Consider the following 19093-nt stretch of genomic DNA (forward strand, 5'->3'; position numbering starts at 1 on the left):
TGGTAAACTGAAACTTATGTTTGATTGCCATATTTTAAAACGTCTGTTATGCACAGATTTGGAATAAATAATCTTATTTTTTAAGATAATAAGTAAATAAATAAGAAAAAGAAACACCTCTTTATGAACACATTGAGAAGTATTTATAAAACAGCGCCTAATGCAATACACACTGCCAGCAGGATAAGCATTCTCAAGTGGCACTTTACAGAGTTCAAGCAATAAACATTTCTGCATGTATAACATTGGCATTTTGGCCTCTTGTAGGAAGAAAACTCATCTTTAAAAATGCAACCTCAGCCACAAGCTTGGACCCAATCCCAACTAAAGCTTCTCACAATGTTCCTTCAAGCAGGATGTATATATTGGATCTTAAGAGTTCCTTACAGTACTATTTCCATCCATCAATGATATCCTGAGTTAAGGTCCCTTTCTAGGATTTTAACTCTGGCATGGTGGGGGAGCTGGTGTGCTTAAATGACCATTAGACCTAAGCTGTCAGGAGGTATATGAATTCTGTTAGGGTTATGCATGACAAACTGGTCTAAAGGAAAGGGCCAGACAAAGAACCATCCATAACTGATCCTCAACAAGAACACAGTGACACGGTTAAAAACTTGTTAATTGCAGATTTCGTTTAACTGTTGTAAAGATTTCTTCATGCAAAGAACCATAGACACATGGAATAAATTACCAAGTAGTGTGATGGAGAGGAGGACTTTCAAATCTTGATTTCATATTATTTTAGATTAGCCAACCCGCAGCGTACCATACGCCACATAATCAGGCCGCTTTTTTAATGATTTTTAAGCACAGGGAAAAAATTAACATTTGAAAGAGGGGGAAGGATGCCCATTACGCCCCATCCGTCATGCTAGTCTGCTGATTTCTCGTTCAGTAACCTGTGAGTAGTGATGGGCGGGGTGAAGCCTCACGAAGCATCAACACGTTTGAAGCAATTGTGTCAGAAATCGTATCGAAGCTTCAAAGCATTTGACACTCACCTCTCTCGTGACACCTTCTGGCCATTTTCATTAACGTTACAGAAACTTATGATACACTTCAATGACGTCTGTTAAAAGTTGTATTGCTTTTATTTTTTCGTAGCTACAGACTGACAACGGAGAGAAGGGTTCGTCAGCAGCTTGTAGTGTGTGATGTCTAAAAAATATAAATATAACTAACGCTGACAGGCAGAATGCACTATACGATAGCAAGAGTTAAACAAAATAAGACACCTCACCTCATGCATTCCCGGCTCTTTCAATTAGTATTTACTTTTGCATTGTATCATTATAATCACTCCTGTTATTAGTATTATAATTAACCCTGATCTTTTCTTGAGATCACATTTAATAACCTTAAATGTTTTCTTTGGTCTGTCTTAATTAAAACGGAGTAGACAGAAAATAAAGGTTTATCCCTGTACTTTGCCATGATATAGGTAAGCACATTTGAGAAAGAAAATGTGAAATCCTTAAATCACAGATGTCATTATTCGATCAAGTATTAAAATCTGCAGTGCTTTGAAAGCTCGACACAGTGTCGAAACCTTAGTATAGAACGGCACATCACTACCTGTGAGTCACGTAGAGTTTTCATTGTTGTTTGCGATTCTGGCCGCTTTTCGCGTACTGAGTTGTTCCGGAGTCACAAGTTGAGAAACAGTTTTTTAATGTCTTTTAAGCACAGGGGAAAAAATGAACATGTGGCCCGGTGCATTCTTGAACTGCCTTGTGGCGCTGTAGTAGTACGGCTGCTTTGCAGTAAGGAGACAGTGGAAGATTGTGGGTTCGCTTCCCGGTTCCTCCCTGTGTGGATAGCAAATTATCCGCGACAAACTGTTTTACACGCTGCAAACCAATCCGCGCTGCTTTTTCAATGTTTTTTAAGCAGAGGGAAAAAAATGAACATTTGCAAAATCCGTAACGCTGCTTTCAGTAAGTACAATGCACACGCGTTTAATTTGCTATCCGTCTTTTCTGGTTTGGGCCGCTTTTGCAGTGTTACCTCTTGTGTATATTATATCTTGAAATCCTTCGAGTTGCTAATTAACTAACTAACACCCACCCACTCAGCTTGTGTGAAAAAAATGCGCCCGTTCTTTCATCATTTTGTTGCAGCAAATACATTGTGTTTCCACTCAGCGTGGAGGCGCGCATTCATCTCGGATTATTACATCTTGCTAGACTAATCTGCTACACGGCTGCGTTTGAAAAACCGACTTATCCCGGATGAGTTTCACCGGCATTAATGATTAGGAATCTGGTTGGAACAAACCCTGCATCCACAGGGGTTCACCAGGACCGAGTTTGGGAAACACTGCTGAACACAGACGAAACCAACTCAGGTGAGGAGTTGGGGCGGTCAAAGTGGTTGCAGCTATTGATTATTCAGTGTTGTTTACCTGGGTGCCTGATCTGCTCAACAGGATCATAAATAAAAGGAAAAAAATATGAAGTCAATGTCACAGGTGATCCTGTGGTATAGCGGGTCCACAGCTCCCCTTCAAAAGCCCATTTTTAAATAAATAATCATCGCACTCACAGTGTAGCGAGGGGCGTGGAAGTGTGGCTGAAACGGTTTCAGGGTAGACTTGTGCTTCGGGCATTTCTCCCCTGTGCAGTGTGTGAGCGAGTGAGGAGAGAGAGAGAGAGAGAAAGCCGGTACGTTAGAGTGAGCGAGAGCAGGCTCGAAGGCAATGTGTTCCTGTGGTATAGCGGGTCCATAGCTCCCCTTCAAAAGGCCATTTTTAGTCAGGCGACTGACAGTAGTGGAGTCAGGCACAGAGAAGGTCAGTTGCAGAGAGAGCGTCTCGACTGTTGCAGGGCCTGAAGCAGGTGAGATGCTAAAGAAAAGAGGCACAGGGCTTATTGGTTTTTAAAGACTGCTTCCTTCATTGTGTTTTAACTTCAGTTTTAAAGGATTGCGCGGCTCTCTCTTGCGCTGCCTGTGTGTGCCTCTGTCTCTCTGTGGCGTTGCCTCTGTGTGTGTGTGCGGCTCTCTCTCTCGCGCTGCCTGTGTGTGCCTCTGTCTCTCTCTGCCGTTGCCTGTGTCTCTCTGGCGCTGCCTCTGTGTGTGCCTCTGTCTCTCTGGCGCTGCCTGTGTGTGCGCGGCTCTCTCTCTCGCGCTGCCTGTGTGTGCCTCTGTCTCTCTCTGGCGCTGCCTCTGTGTGAACCAAGGTTCCACTGAGGTTGACTAATGAAAAGTCAACGTGGCTCAGAGCTGCAAGTGGACTGTGGCACAGACAAACAGAAATGACGGCATGTTTTCTGAGGCGTCGCGTACAAGTTGGTGGGCGTGGCTCTGTGATTTTTTTTCGTCGTATCCAATGGTCTAAGAGTTGGTGGGCGTGGCTCCTTCCTGCTTGAGCCATTGGTGTCTTACTTGTCGGTGGTTTAGTGAATCCACGCCCCTTCCGGCGTGCTTTCCATGGGTGGCTACTTGTCTCCCGGCTTAGTGAATTATATATATAGATAATCGAGGTGAATAGGATGGACAGGCTTGTTGGGCTGACTAATCTGTTCTCATTGTTCTAATGCTCATGCTCATTGTACATGGTGAGACAAAAAGAAGTACCACATTTCAGACATTTATTCTACAAAAACTCTACAAGATAAAATAAATTTAATTTTGACACAAGAAAGGGTATATAAAATAGATTTTTTCCACTGTGTTTTAAAAACGATGTCTTCACTCTTTGAGACGATTTCTGAACGCTCGCCCTGATTTGTTTGGCCATTTTTTATCTGATTTGTTTGGCCATTTGAAGGGGAATAGCAGTGATTTTGTAGTGAATAGCGTCCTCGAGGGCTTCAAGGTTTTGAGGTCGGTGTATGTATACCTTTGACTTGAGATAGCCCCACAAGAAGAAATCGAATGGAGTGAGATCATGCGAACGTGAAAGCCACTCAACATCACTGTGCAGGGAGATCAGCTTCCCGAGAAACATCTCCCACAAAACTTGCATGGATCTCTGCACCATATGAGTTGTTGCTCCATCCTGTTGAAACCAGCCATCTACCACATCCATTTCTTCCAGTCGGGACCACAAAAAGTTCTCTATCATTTCAATGTAACGTTCTGAAGTGACGATGACTATTGCGCCCCCTCCTCAAAAAAGTAATGGCCTACAATGCCAAATTATGCAACGGCTCACCAAACTGTAACACGCTCACTGTGCAGGGGTCACTGATGAAGTTTATGAGGATTGGATTCAGCCCAATAGCAAAAGTTTTGATTATTTACACAGCTATTCATTTGGAAATTTGCCTCATCGCTGCACATGACGATGGCATCTCGATGAACGGTTTGCAGACTGCTCGCGCACAACTCTCGATGGCTCTCCCAGTCTCTCGCAGCGAGTTCTTCCACTACCATCATTTTGTATGGATGGAAATAAAGGTCCTTATGCAAAATCCTCCTCAAAGACGTGTTGGAAATGCCTAAGGCAGAAGAATGTCTGCACGCTGAACATCTAGGAGACTCCAAAATTGATGCCCCTACAGCTTGGATGTTTTCAGGCGTTCATACAGTTTGATGATGGCCTGGAGATTTCCTCTTCAATATTGTACCCATCTGTCTAAATTTAGCCACCCACTGAAGAATTGTTTTCTGATATGGGACATCACTGTTAGGAGGAATGCTGAAGTGCGTTTGGAAAACGCGTTGTGTAGTGATGATGGATTTGTTGTTTTTGAAAAACGCTTTGACAGCGAAAGCATGGTGAGCACCAGACCAAGGCATATTACTGATTGAAAACTACAAGGGATCGCCTATAAAAGGATCCCCACCCCAACCCACTCGGCTGCCTCTTCCTCGCACAATGACCTTGAGAAATGTGGTACTTCCTTTTGGCTCACCCTGAATTTACTGGTACCTAATAATATTTACTGAAGGAATGGATAACACTATGGTGCTCATATAGACTGCCAAAAATATGCAAGATGCTTACCCGTGAGCCACTGATAATCTCTGAGAGTTGCTTGACAAGTTGGCTGGTACTTGTGATTATCCCATTGGTCTGCTGTTGGGTGGCATGCCTGAAAAAACAAATAAATACAAGCTGGGGTCAAAGACCTGAACTGATGCTCTATAATGTTGGAGGCAGAATGGTACATGAAACCAGGAGCGATTGTTAAGCAAGGTCATTTCAACTTAACTGAAGGCCAGAAACGTTTATGCACAATCATAATGCCAACAGATACATCTGCCGATCTGCCAAAGACTGAACTGTCTTTAGAAGCACAAAGGACAACTCCTAAAGAAAGCACAAAAAATTGTGAATGTAAAGCATCTGCCAGACATGAAAGAATGTTGTCATGCAGACGGATCTGCTTTTGCCTTGTGACAGCATATAGTTTGACTATTTTAACTTGAAATTTGCCAACATAACTGATGATTCTCCACACATCAAAGTGCTATTGAATTCTGTTGCCAGTCAATTCTAACTTGGAATAATAAATGCTGGGTGGGACAAATTATACTATTTGTTTGTATTCTTAATAACCAAAAAAGGAATGAAGTGCAGGATTGAGAGAAACAGCTTTAGAAACATATGTTGTGTTCCATTTAAACTACCATCCATCCATCCTCTTCCACTTATCCGAGGTATCCGTGCAGCAGCTTGAGCAGAGATGCCCAGACTTCCCTCTCTCCAGCCACTTCTTCTAGCTCTTCTGGGAGAATCCCAAGGCGTTCCCAGGCCAGCCATGAGACATAGTCCCTCCAGCGTGTCCTGGGTCTTCCCCGGGGCCTCCTCCCTGTTGGACATGCCCGGAACACCTCACCAGGGAGGCGTCCAGGAGGCATCCTGATCAAATGCCCGAGCCACCTCATCTGACTCCTCTCGACACGGAGGAGCAGCGGCTCTACTCTGAGCCCCTCCCGGATGACTGAGCTTCTCACCCTATCTTTAAGGGAGAGCCCAGACACCCTGCGGAGGAAACTCATTTCAGCCGCTTGTATTCGTGATCTCGTTCTTTCGGTCACTACCCATAGCTCATGACCATAGGTGAGGGTAGGAACATAGGTTGACTGGTAAATTGAGAGCTTTGCCTTACGGCTCAGCTCCTTTATCACCACGACAGACCGATGCAGAGCCCGCATCACTGTGGACGCCGCACCGATCCGCCTGTCGATCTCACGCTCCATTCTTCCCTTACTCGTGAACAAGACCCCAAGATACTTGAACTCCTCCACTTGAGGCAGGATCTCGCTCCCAACCCTGAGAGGGCACTCCACCCTTTTCCGGCTGAGGACCATGGTCTCAGATTTGGAGGTGCTGATTCCCAAGTCCAAATATCAAAGAAACACTTTCACAACAGGTACAAATATAACAGAACAAATGCGCTCAGTCAGTCTGTAACAGCCGGTGTAAATGTGTGATACTTGCAAAGGTTAGCTTTGTTTTTTTTTTTTTTTTTTTATTGTTTTATTCTCTGTCGCGTTCACGATTCTACCCTACCCCCCCTCCCCATCTGACACTGCTATTTTCACATAAAGACGCGCTATAGCTCAAATGTTATTTATTTGGATCACATAAAGACGCACTATAGCTCGCTATAGCTCAAATGTTATTTATTTGGATCACATAAAGACGCGCTACAGCTCGCTATAGCTCAGATGTTTTTATTTGGATCACATAAAGTCGCGCTACAGCTCGCTACAGTTCAGATGTTTTTATTTGGATCACATAAAGTCGCGCTACAGCTCGCTACAGCTCAGATGTTTTTATTTGGATCAAATAAAGACGCGCTATAGCTTGCTATAGTTCAAATGTTATTTATTTGGATCACATAAAGACGCGCTATAGCTCGCATGTTATTTATTTCGCCAACGCTACACCTTCCAGATCTAAACACGAGCGTGGTGTATGTGCCCAAAAAAAGTCTAACTGCATTCTCATACCATTGCTCGCGTACTAAAGTGTCAGCAGGTATTTTTCGTGACATTACACATGTAATTTGTGAGCATGCCTTTGACGATCAAACAGAGGAAGTTCTGCAGTTCACTTGTGACTTTATGCTGTAGATCTGGCTCTTACATACAAAGGACGGTGCATGTGCCCAAAACATTAACATTTAAATCCATCCATCCATCCATCAACTTCCGCTTATCCGAAGTCGGGTCGCGGGGGCAGCAGCTTGAGCAGAGATACCCAGACTTCCCTCTCCCCGGCCACTTCTTCTAGCTCTTCCGGGAGAATCCCAAGGCGTTCCCAGGCCAGCCAAGAGACATAGTCCCTCCAGTGTGTCCTGGGTCTTCCCCGGGTCCTCCTCCCAGTTGGACGTGCCCGGAACACCTCACCAGGGAGGCATCCTGATCAGATACCCGAGCCACCACATCTGACTCCTCTCGATGCGGAGGAGCAGCGGCTCTACTCTGAGCCCCTCCCGGATGACTGAGCTTCTTACCCTATCTTTAAGGGACAGCCCAGACACCTTGTGGAGGAAACTCATTTCAGCCGTTTGTATTTGCGATCTCGTTCTTTCGGTCACTACCCATAGCTCATGATCATAGGTGAGGGTAGGAACATAGATCGACTGGTAAATTGAGAGCTTTGCCTTACGGCTCAGCTCCTTTTTCACCACGACAGACCGATGCAGAGCCCGCATCACGATCCGCCTGTCGATCTCACGCTCCATTCTTCCCTCACTCGCGAACAAGACCCCAAGATACCTGAGAGGGCACTCCACCCTTTTCCGGCTGAGGACCATGGTCTCGGATTTGGAGGTGCTGATTCCCATCCCAGCCACTTCACACTCAGCTGCGAACCGATCCAGAGAGAGCTGAAGATCACGGCCTGATGAAGCAAACAGGACAACATCATCTGCAAAAAGCAGTGACCCAAACCTGAGTCCACCAAACTGGACCCCCTCAACGCCCTGGCTGCGCCTAGAAATTCTGTCCATAAAAGTTATGAACAGAATCGGTGACAAAGGGCAGCCCTGGCGGAGTCCAACTCTCACTGGAAATGGGTTCGACTTACTGCCGTCAATGCGGACCAAGCTCTGACACTGGTTGTACAGGGACCGAACAGCCCTTATTAGGGGGTCCGGCACCCCATACACCCAGAGCACCCCCCACAGGATTCCCCGACGGACACGGTTGAACGCCTTTTCCAAGTCCACAAAACACATGTAGACTGGTTGGGCGAACTCCCATGCACCCTCCAGGACTCTGCTAAGGGTGTAGAGCTAGTCCACTGTTCCGCGACCATGATGAAAACCACACTGTTCCTCCTGAATCCGAGGTTCAACTATCCGACGGACCCTCTTCTCCAGAATCCCCGAATAGACTTTTCAGTGAGGCTGAGGAGTGTGATCCCTCTGTAGTTGGAACACACCCTCCGGTCCCCCTTCTTAAAGAGGGGGACCACCACCCCGGTCTGCCAATCCAGAGGCACTGTCCCTGATGTCCATGCAATGTTGCAGAGACGTGTCAACCAAGACAGCCCTACAACATCCAGATCCTTGAGGAACTCCGGGCGCATCTCATCCACCCCTGGGGCCCTGCCACTAAGGAGTTTTTTGACCACCTCGGTGACCTCAGTTCCAGAGATGGGGGAGCCCACCTCTGAGTCCCCAGGCTCTGCTTCCTCATTGGAAGGCATGTTAGTGGGATTGAGGAGGTCCTCGAAGTACTCCCCCACCGACCCACAATGTTCTGAGTCGAGGTCAGCAGCGCACCATCCCCACCATACACAGTGTTGACACTGCACTGCTTCCCCCTCCTGAGACGCCAGACGGTGGACCAGAATCTCCTCGAAGTCGTCCGAAAGTCGTTCTCCATGGCCTCCCCAAACTCCTCCAATGCTCGGGTTTTTGCCTCAGCAACCACTGAAGCCGCATTCCGCTTGGTATGCCGGTACCTATTAGCTGCCTCCAGAGACCCACAGGACAAAAGGGACCGGTAGGACTCCTTCTTCTGCTTGACAGCATCCCTTACCACCGGTGTCCACCAACAGGTTCGGGGATTGCCGCCACGACAGGCACCGACCACCTTACGGCCACAGCTCCGGTCAGCCACCTCATCAATAGAGGCACGGAACATGGCCCATTCGGACTCAATGTTCCCCACCTCCCTCGGGAATTGGTTGAAGTTCTGCCGGAGGTGGGAGTTGACGCTACTTCTGACAGGGGGCTCAGAAAGACGTTCCCAGCAGACCCTCACAACACGTTTGGGCCTACCAGGCCTGACTGGCATCCTCCCCCACCATCAAAGCCAACTCACCACCAGGTGGTGATCAGTTGACAGCTCCGCCTCTCTCTTCACCCGAGTGTCCAAGACATGTGGCCGTAAGTCCATTTAAACTACGAAGTCAGAATTTATGAGATCCTAGTTGAGATTTTCAATTGGTTTTTGTCAGGTATGGTTTGTCAATTCTGAGTTTATCCGACTTCTGTTTATGACATCAATCCAAAATGGCGATGTACACCGCAAACTTTAGTGAAAACTGTTTATAAGCACTTCTCCCCATATGTGTACCCACAGTACTGTCTAACATTTCTCTGTGGAAATGCTGTTAAATGCTGAAAATGCAGTGCACTGCGTTATTATCAACTGGTATTTTTTCTGAAAAGCAAAAACAACAAAGATTTTCCTGGAGGCGTCCATAATGGTTTTCCTTAGAGCAATCTGTCTGTCTGTGGGACTTTCACTGTTTGCCTGCTCCTTTTGTAGTCAGTTTGTATGTCATTCATCATCTGCTTCTTTATGAATTCTCTGAGTCTAGTATATGCACAAATCAGGATAGCGACAGAGGAGGGAATTTCAGATCAATCCAGGAAATAAACTAGATTTTAGAAAGAAAAAATGGAAAAAGACACATGGCAACAGCACTGGGGTACTGCAAGAGATTTCCTTTCTTAGAGTTCCTCTCAAAATCATCTATGTTATCCCTCCATCCAGGTCTTTGCTTCATCAGTCATGCAGAAGAATCAGAGACAAGGGAGCCAGATCAAAGTCATCCTCCTCTGTTATATTCTTTCTGCAATTATTTTACTTGGCACTGACCAGAAAGCAGGAAACAGAGCTGGTGGTGGCAGAGTTAAAGATGCTAAGATTTGCATTGGGTGTGACGTGGATGGATTTGATTAGAAATTAGTACATTTAATCAATATTATTTTAGAATAAGAGAAATAACTATTATTGCATTTAACTCCCTTCTCCATCTCTTATTTATATAGATATTTACTTCTCCCCTTCTTTTGTCTAATATTGCCTTATTAAAAAGCTTAAAGAAATTTTCCTTTAGCTAAGCTCTCCTTCTCAGGGGTGGGGTTTGATTTGTTTTCAAATTTGTTGGGTTATAAATTGATCTGTTTGTATGGAATGATTACAATGAAAATTAATAAAATAAAAATATTAAAAAAAAAAAAAAAGAAATTAGTACATTAGAGGGTCAGTAGCGCTGCTGCCTCGCAGTTAGGAGACCCGGGATCGCTTCGCGGGTCCTCCCTGCGTGGAGTTTGCATGTTCTCCCTGTGTCTGCGTGGGTTTCAATCGGGTGCTCCAGTTTCCTCCCACAGTCCAAAGACATTCAGGTTATGTGCATTGGCAATCCTAAATTGTCCCTAATGTGTGCTTGGTGTGTGGGTGTGTGTGCCCTGCGGTGGGCTGGCACCCTGTCCAGGGTTCATTTCCTGCCTTGTGCCCTATGTTGGATGGGATTGGCTCCAGCAGACCCCCGTGACCCTGTAGTTAGGATATAGCAGGTTGGATAATGGATAGATGGACATTAGAGGGTCAGCTTAATTGGACGGTTTGGAGACAAAGTCAGAGAGGCGAGATTGCGTTGATTTGGTCATGTGCAGAGGAGAGATGCTGGGTATATTGGGAGAAGGATGTTAAAGGATAGAGCCTCCAGGTAAAAGGAAAAGAGGAAGTTTATGGATGTGGTGAGAGGGGACATGCAGGTGGTGGGTGTAACAGAGCAAGATGCAAAGGACAGGAAGATATGGAAAACCTAACGGAGGAAGACAAAAGAAGAAGAAGAAGATAGACTTATATTTAAACCATGTTGTTTCTGTTTCAATCATTGTATGTTCTAAGTGAGTTTATATTATTATATAGATAAGGAGTTTATGTGTTGGGGAAAGTAACGTGCAGTGATATACATATATATAAGTCCTTTTTGATTGTCACTCATTAATATATTTAACATTCTCCATATCTAACTGTTCAGTGGGATCTGTGGTGTTTGGGTCAAAGTGGGATAATTAGACTACAGGACATAGAACTAATAGGTTATTGACTTAACAATTCAGCACATAATCTGTGAAAAGAGCCTGAACTTGTTACAAAGTTGTAGACTCTGAAGATGCCATGGACACCTATCCCTCTACATAGAAACAGAGAAAGAAAAAGTGGCCAAGAAGGGTCATAGAAAGGCAAGGAGGTCTTCTTGCTAACAGGTAGCAACATTCAATTCCTCAGTTGAAGAAGCTGAGGCCAGGCTATATATTGGGTGAGGTTAAAGAGTATACTTTATAAATAATAAAGACACGTGAGGTAGAGATGAGAAGAAATTGCAACATGTTGTGCTGGTAGACAGGAATAGTGCATTAGAAGGCTCTATTGTTTGGAATAAAGCAAAGTATGGTAAGAAGTGAAGTTTCTCCTTGTTATGAAAGGTTGTACATGGGACTTTAAAAGCAGAGAGTGCTCTAGAAGCATTTAGTCAGGTGATCAGAGACAAAGAAATGGCAATGGGAATCATCTTGCAATGAGACAGAAGCTTCACAGCCTAATATGTGACATCAGGAACGACTGTTATGATTTGCAGAGTATCTTGCCTTGGTTATGATGGACAAGCTTCCTGGGCGATGACTGGCCCTTCATTTATGATCTAGTTCTCTGATGGACTCGAGTGCAAAAAATTAATTAGCCCCCCAATTGTGAAATTAAATTAAATCAAACTAAAAAATGATCACCGTCAATGACATACGTCAAGCATGTAAGCTATAGAAAAGGTCAATAATCATTAAGCTTTATGGAGTGAATGATAACCACATTAACCTTTTCAGTGCAATGTCAAGCATGTTATTATAAAGCCTTGTGAAACAACAACAATGGGCCCCTGTGCAACTGCTCCATCCGCATTTCCTATAGAGTGCCTATAAAAAGTTTTCACCCCCCTTGGAACTTTTCACATTTTATGATAACACAACATTGGATTTAATTTAACCTTTTTTGAAACTGACTCTTTAACGTCAAATTGAAAACCGATCACTGCCAAGTGTCCCAAAATAATTAATATAATATAATAATGTAAATGAATAAATAAAAAACACAATAATTGATCATATAAATATTCACACTTGATAATACAGCACACCTACATCATCACTGGTGTAGCCAATTGATTTTCAAAGACACATAACCAGCTAAATGGAAATGATGTTTTTTTTAGTCAGGGTTTTTCAGTTGATTGTAGTATAAATGCCCCTGTATCTGGAAGGTCCAACTTGTGGTAATGTATTGTGGTCTAACCTTCATAATGAAGAACACTAAAAGCAACTTCATGATATGGTGATTGAAAAGCATATGCCATGGGATGGAGGCAAGAAAATATCAACATAACTGAATATCCTTTGGAGTACAGTTGCAGTAAATCAATCATAAAGAAATGGAAAGAGTATGGCACAGCTGTAAATATGCCTGAAGCAGGCCATCCACAAAGTACAACACTAGTGAGGGAAAACACCAAGATAGATTTTTATAACTTTGAAGGAGACAGAAGAAACTGTTGCTTCACTTGCACGAAGTCTGCAAGAAAACTGTACCTTGGAGAGAACATTTTTTCCAGCAAGGTAATAACCCCGAACATAAAGCCAAACCTCCATGGAATGGATTAAAAACAGTGACAAAATTGCTGAGTCACAATTTAAATCTCAATCCAATTGAGAAATTGTGGTTGAACTTGAAAACAAGCTCCTCACTTACCATTCCCATGCAACCTGACACAGCTTGAGCAATTTTTAAACATAAGAAATGGGAAAAAAACAGCAGAATTCAAATGTGCAAAACAAGAATGTCATGGCTGCCAAAGGTGAATCTATTAAATATTGACGTGAAGGGGTGAATACGTTTGCAAGTAATAATTTTGTGTTTTACATATTACTTTGCAGAGATGTTTTTATTTTGATATTACAGAGGTGTTTTCTGTTGATCAATGTAAAAAAAGCCAAATTACAGTAAATCCGCTGTTATTAAATGCTGTAGAACAAGAAAAATGTGAAAACACCAAAGAGGGCATTTCATTGGAGGTGACGTTATACCACTGGTGCTGAGACACTAGGTGTTTGGCAAGAGTTTGTTCTAGAAGGAAGGCATTCTAGATGGCACTTTTGATTCAAAAAGTTGTCTGGGAATTTACCCTGGGAGTAATTTTAGGATGGGGCTTAAAAGCCAAAGATTAATTGAGTTTGTTAGGTGAGAAAACATAAGGAAGTCTGTAATGCAATAACAGCAATTAGAAAAACAAATGGAGATAAAATTATTGATGATAAAAATATAACTTACATGTTTAGAGAGTGCCATAAATCCTTATATTATACTCAGTTTAACTCTTTAGAGGTGGGTGTCGACTTACAACCACATATATTAGTGTCTTCATGCTACACGGACACTTTCAGCACTACGATCAGCTGGGGATCAAACTACAATCATATGATCAGCTGATGCTGCTACACTTTCATTTTCGATCTCCAGATCACTTGTCCCAAAAATGGAGCACAATAAGTCAGAGTCCGATTCAGCAATAATACGCAAAACGTTGTCCATGGAGTATTTTGCTTTGTGCATTCGCTTTGCTCTCTCGCCTGTTCCACCTTTAGCTCCGGCGGCTGGTAGCTGCACTGCTGCACGTTCCTGCCGGCTGACGGAAAAAATATTCAGCCCTCAAAGAGTTAAAGAAGATAAGACACAATCTAATGAGTTTCTTGATTCATTACAGATACCACAGCAAGATACTCTTAGCGCTGCAGAACAGGATAGACCTCTGACACTTTCAGAATTATTAGATGCTATAAACTCAATTCAAAGTGGGAAAGCAGCTGGCCCTAATGGCTACCCAGTGTAACTTTATAAAAATTATTTCAAATAAGTTAGCTCCACTATTATTAGAAATGTTTATAAAAGATAAAGACAAAAAATTCTACCTCATACCTTTCACCAAACATTCATTACCATCTTTCGTAAGAAAAACAAGGACCTACTACAATGTGCATCACACAGACCAATCTCTTTTCTGAATAACGATGTTAAGATGCTTTCCAAAGTTCTAACCAGAAGGATTGTGAAAGTGCTTCCTTCTGTTGTATCACAAGACCAAATAGGATTTATTGACGGCAGACACCACAACTTTTAACCATCGATGTTTGTTTAATATAATATATTCACCCATTTTATCTAACACCCCAGAGATCTTATTACCTTTAGATGCAGAGAAAGTATCTGATATGGTTGAATGGGACTACCTATTTACCACATTGCACACATTTGCATGAATCAAACTATTTTATACTAGTCCAGAAGCCTCAGTTCATATTAACAAATTATTTTGGACTACTTCAAACTAGAACATGGTACTCGACAAGGATGCCCATTATCCCCTTTGCTCTTTGCAATCGCCTTTGAACCATTGGCTGTATACTTTCACAACGCATTAGAGATAAATGGGATTCTCAGAGAAGGACTTGAACAAAAAATATCACTATATGCAGATGATATGGTACTTTATATATCTGACACACAAAATTCTGTGCCATCCATCCATTTTCCAAACCGCTGAATCCGAACACAGGGTCACGGGGGTCTGCTGGAGCCAATCCCAGCCAACACAGGGCACAAGGCAGGAAACAATCCCGGGCAGGGTGCCAACCCACCGCAGGACACACACAAACACACCCACACACTAGGGCCAATGTAGAATCGCCAGTCCACCTAACCTACATGTCTTTGGACTGTGGGAGGAAACCGGAGCGCCCAGAGGAAACCCACGCAGACACGGGGAGAACATGCAAACTCCACGCAGGGAGGACCTGGGAAGCGAACCCAGGTCCCCAGGTCTCCCAACTGCGAGGCAGCAGCACTACCCACTGCGCCACCGTGTTGCCAAATTCTGTGCTAGCAGCCCTAAAAGCATTAGCAGATTTTCAAAAGATATCTGGATTTAAAACCATTTTAACACTAGAATTACCAGAGTCTACGAAAAAACTTGTAGATCCGGCCCACCTTAAAACCGTTCGCACCTCTCTTTTGTCTTCTAAATGTGCCGATTAAGATGAGCAGCAAAAAGCCGGTTATTCCATCTCCCACCATCGCAAAAAGTTTTCCCAGCTCATGCCTTGTTTGATTATCTGGGAGTGACTGAACTGGAATTTTAGAGTGGAAATAATAGATCGCTATTTGGAAAACACGCATTTCATGTGTGTTCCGTTTCTACAGTAATCTGTGTAAACACATTGTTAAAAAAGAAACTTTTTCATATTTTAGTAATAAATGTTACAAAATGTAGGCATAAACTATAGAATGTGTGAAGTCTGACGGCCAAACATCAAATAAACACTTTCACAAAAGGTTCAAGGATGTCACAACACCTTCCGTGGCGTAACGCTGAGATTTGCTGACTCAGAGCATGGCAGCCCTGCCGTGCTGTAGCGACCTGAGTTCAATTCCCCGCTGGGGAAGAAGTGTTTTTTTTTCTTTGTAGCCTCAAACGGACATAAAATTTATAAATTGGTATGCACTGTAAATTGTTAAATTTAAAATGTCGATCGCGGTTATTTCTGTTGATTAATTCATGCTTTTTTTATTTAGAGTCAGAACAGGACCTTATTCAGCTTCTGATCGGACTCTAAGTAACAGCGCCAGTATAAATCACACCCAATCTGACGCTGTTCGTTTTCAAATAATATTGCATTACTTCAACGATGTTTTCTGATTGGTACTATTCGTGTCATAAAATGATTTCTTCAAAACGTCACATATATTTGTTTTGAGATAATGAATAGAGTTACAGATTACAGGTGCTTGTTCAGTGTAATAGGAACCATAGTACAGAGAGGTGTGTACACTGCAACAAGTACACATGTCGTAAATGTAGGAAGAGCGCTCCTTGGGTGAGTTATAGCGCATCTTTATGTGAAAACAGCAGTGTCAGATGGGGAGTGTCTGATGATTGCATATAGCGCTGAAGTTACTGCTCTCTACTATGCTTTACTCTGCATGTCCTGGAGTACAAAAGAAACAGCATACAGCAACAATTTGGGGACTGGCAAGATTGGGGGAAAAAAAACATGTGGTCGTATGTATCGTGATACACTGAGGAACTATAGCGCGTCTTTATGTGAAAACAGCAGTGTCAGATGGAGTAGGGAAGGATCCTGAACGTGACTGAGAGAATGAAAAGTGAATAAAAAAAACAAAAACAAAGCTAACCTTTACAAATATCATAAATTACACCGGCTGTTACAGACTAAAATCAAATGTATCTTTTTATTCTAAAATAGTAAAAATAAGAGCAGCTCACTTCTCAAAAGGGAGTCATGCAGGATCGAACTCGTGACCTTTTGATTCCCAGTCAGCAACTGATACAGTTGCGCCACGGGGCCATCATAGTAAATGAGTGTCAATGTCACACACTAAGGCGGCTTTTTTTTTCTGCAGTTATATTTTTGAATAAAAGCGCACTTGTTCTATTATATTTGTACCTTTTGTGAAAGTGTTTCTTTGATATTTGGACTTCATGGTTCATCTATACTAATAAAAGGCAAAGCCTCACTGACTCACTCACTCACTCACTCACTGACTGACTGACTCACTCATCACTAATTCTCCAACTTCCCGTGTAGGTGGAAGGCTGAAATTTGGCAGGCTCATTCCTTGCAGCTTACTTACAAAAGTTAGGCAGGTTTCATTTCGAAATTCTACGCATAATGGTCATAACTGGAACCTCTTTTTTGTCCATATACTGTAATAGACTGAAGCTCGATGGCCGTGGGAGGCGGAGTTGCGTATTGCGTCATCACGCCTCCCACATAATCACGTGAACTGACTGTGAATGCAGTACGTAGAAAACAAGGAAGAGCCCCAAACAGTGCTGAAGAAAACATTCATTACACAATTGAGAAGGCAGCGAAACAATAAGAAGTGAGCAAGTGACGCATACAAGCATATTCATAAGTGCAGCTACTGCGGAAACAAAGCACGGTATAAACCATAAGTTTAAATTAAGTTTATAGAAACGCTCCCGCTGCTGTTTGCAATACCATATTCGCGACATACAAGTTTAATGAGAAGACACGAGGTATAAACGAGACTTTGGATCACTTTGTAACAGAGTTAAAATTGCTGTAGCGAGAAACTTTTAAGTGCCGGGTCTTAGCTAACATTAAATAAAGCCATGGACATCACAACATCACACAAGAGAGCGGCTCACGTGAACTGACTGAACGCAGCACGAGTGATCACTTCGATGAATCAAACCTGTTCAAAAAACACATTACACAATTGATAATGTAGGAAAAGAATATGAAGCAACTGACGCATACAGATATATTCATGAGTGCAGGTACTTCAGAAACAAAGCACCGTGTAAACCTAAAGTTTAAATTAAGTTCATAGACCTACAAAAGAATCGTAATAAATGAACAAAAAATAGCGGAGAATCCGCAGATTACATAAAGGAAATGGGTACCTGAACAGAAAACTGAGTCTCAAATAGCTACACAATAACTATAACAATCGTAATAAACGAACAATAAAACAATACAGAACCGCTAAGCAAGGAGAAAGGATGGCCTTATAAGGCGTTCGTTTATAAAACAGCAGGGATATATATGTGAATGTATGTATGTATATATGTATGTCTATATATATATATATATATATATATATATATATATGTAGATATGTATATATATATATGTGTATATATATGTAGATATGTATATATATATGTATGTATATGTATGTATGTGTATATGTATATATGTATATGTGTATGTGTATGTATGTGTGTATATGTATGTATATATATGTTGATATGCGTATATATATATGTATTTATATGTGGATGTGTATATGTATATATATATGTATATATGTATATATATGTATATGTAGATATGTGTATATGTAGATATGTATATATATGTATATATGTATATGTATATATATGTTTACATAACCTCTTTAACACACTACTTCTCAGCTGCGAAGCGCGTGTATTTTGCTAGTACATTATATATTTTATGCCTACATTTTGTCATTTACTACTAGAATATGAAAAACGTTTCTGTTTTAAAAATGTGTTTATATAGATTACTGTAGAAACGGAACACACATGAAATGCGTGTGTTCCAAATAACAATCTATTATTTCCACTCTAAAACTCCACTTCAATCCCAGATAATCAATCAAGGCATGAGCTGGGAGAAGTTCGTGCATGTTCTAAGTCGGTGAGGGGATGGAATAGTCGGCTGTTTGCAGCTTGTATTTATCTGCACATTTAGAAGACAAAAGACGATGGTGGAGAGGTGTGAACGGATTTAAGAAGCGATTTAAGGTGGGACGGATCTACGAGTTTTTTTCGTAGGCTCTGGTAATTCTAGTGTTAAATAAAAGCGTGCTTTTTCCAGAAAATTCTCTAGCATGTAATGTCAAATTGGACACCTTCCTATTTATCATAACATATCAGTTTAAATATCTAGGGGTAAATATTACAAGTAAATATAGAGCTATTTTTCAACAAATTTGTTTTTTCTGAATAGAAAAAAAATAAACAAGATATAAACAGAAGGTCTACCCTCCATCTTATATTAGCAGGGAGAATAAACATTGTTAAGATGACCATCCTCCCCAAGCTGTTCATCCTGTTTCAAAGTATCTAAGAAATTAGACTCGCATCTAAAGCAGATCCGAGTCGATTGTGGTCAGGGTATAAATGCCTGCTGTCGATGGGTGATGCAAGGAACATTATAAATGCAGGGAACAGGATTACTTGGCCACTGGCCATGACCCGGCCTGATTGCTGTGTGTGTATTTAAGAGAGTGGTAGATCCCACTACAATAAATAACCGTGCTG

At 42.3% G+C, this 19093-nt stretch overlaps 1 protein-coding gene across 1 annotated transcript in view; it reads right to left on the bottom strand.

Annotated features, from left to right (window-relative positions):
• tsnare1 (T-SNARE Domain Containing 1) overlaps nucleotides 1-19093 on the bottom strand; it is a 919576-nt gene that overhangs the window by 519248 nt on the left and 381235 nt on the right. Inside the window, exon 5 of the mRNA XM_028817483.2 lies at nucleotides 4955-5042. Within this exon, the coding sequence (XP_028673316.2) occupies nucleotides 4955-5042 (88 nt within the window). The remainder of the gene's footprint in view (nucleotides 1-4954; nucleotides 5043-19093) is intronic.

Source organism: Erpetoichthys calabaricus, chromosome 13 (genome assembly GCF_900747795.2).
Source record: "Erpetoichthys calabaricus chromosome 13, fErpCal1.3, whole genome shotgun sequence".
Lineage (NCBI taxonomy): Eukaryota > Metazoa > Chordata > Cladistia > Polypteriformes > Polypteridae > Erpetoichthys > Erpetoichthys calabaricus.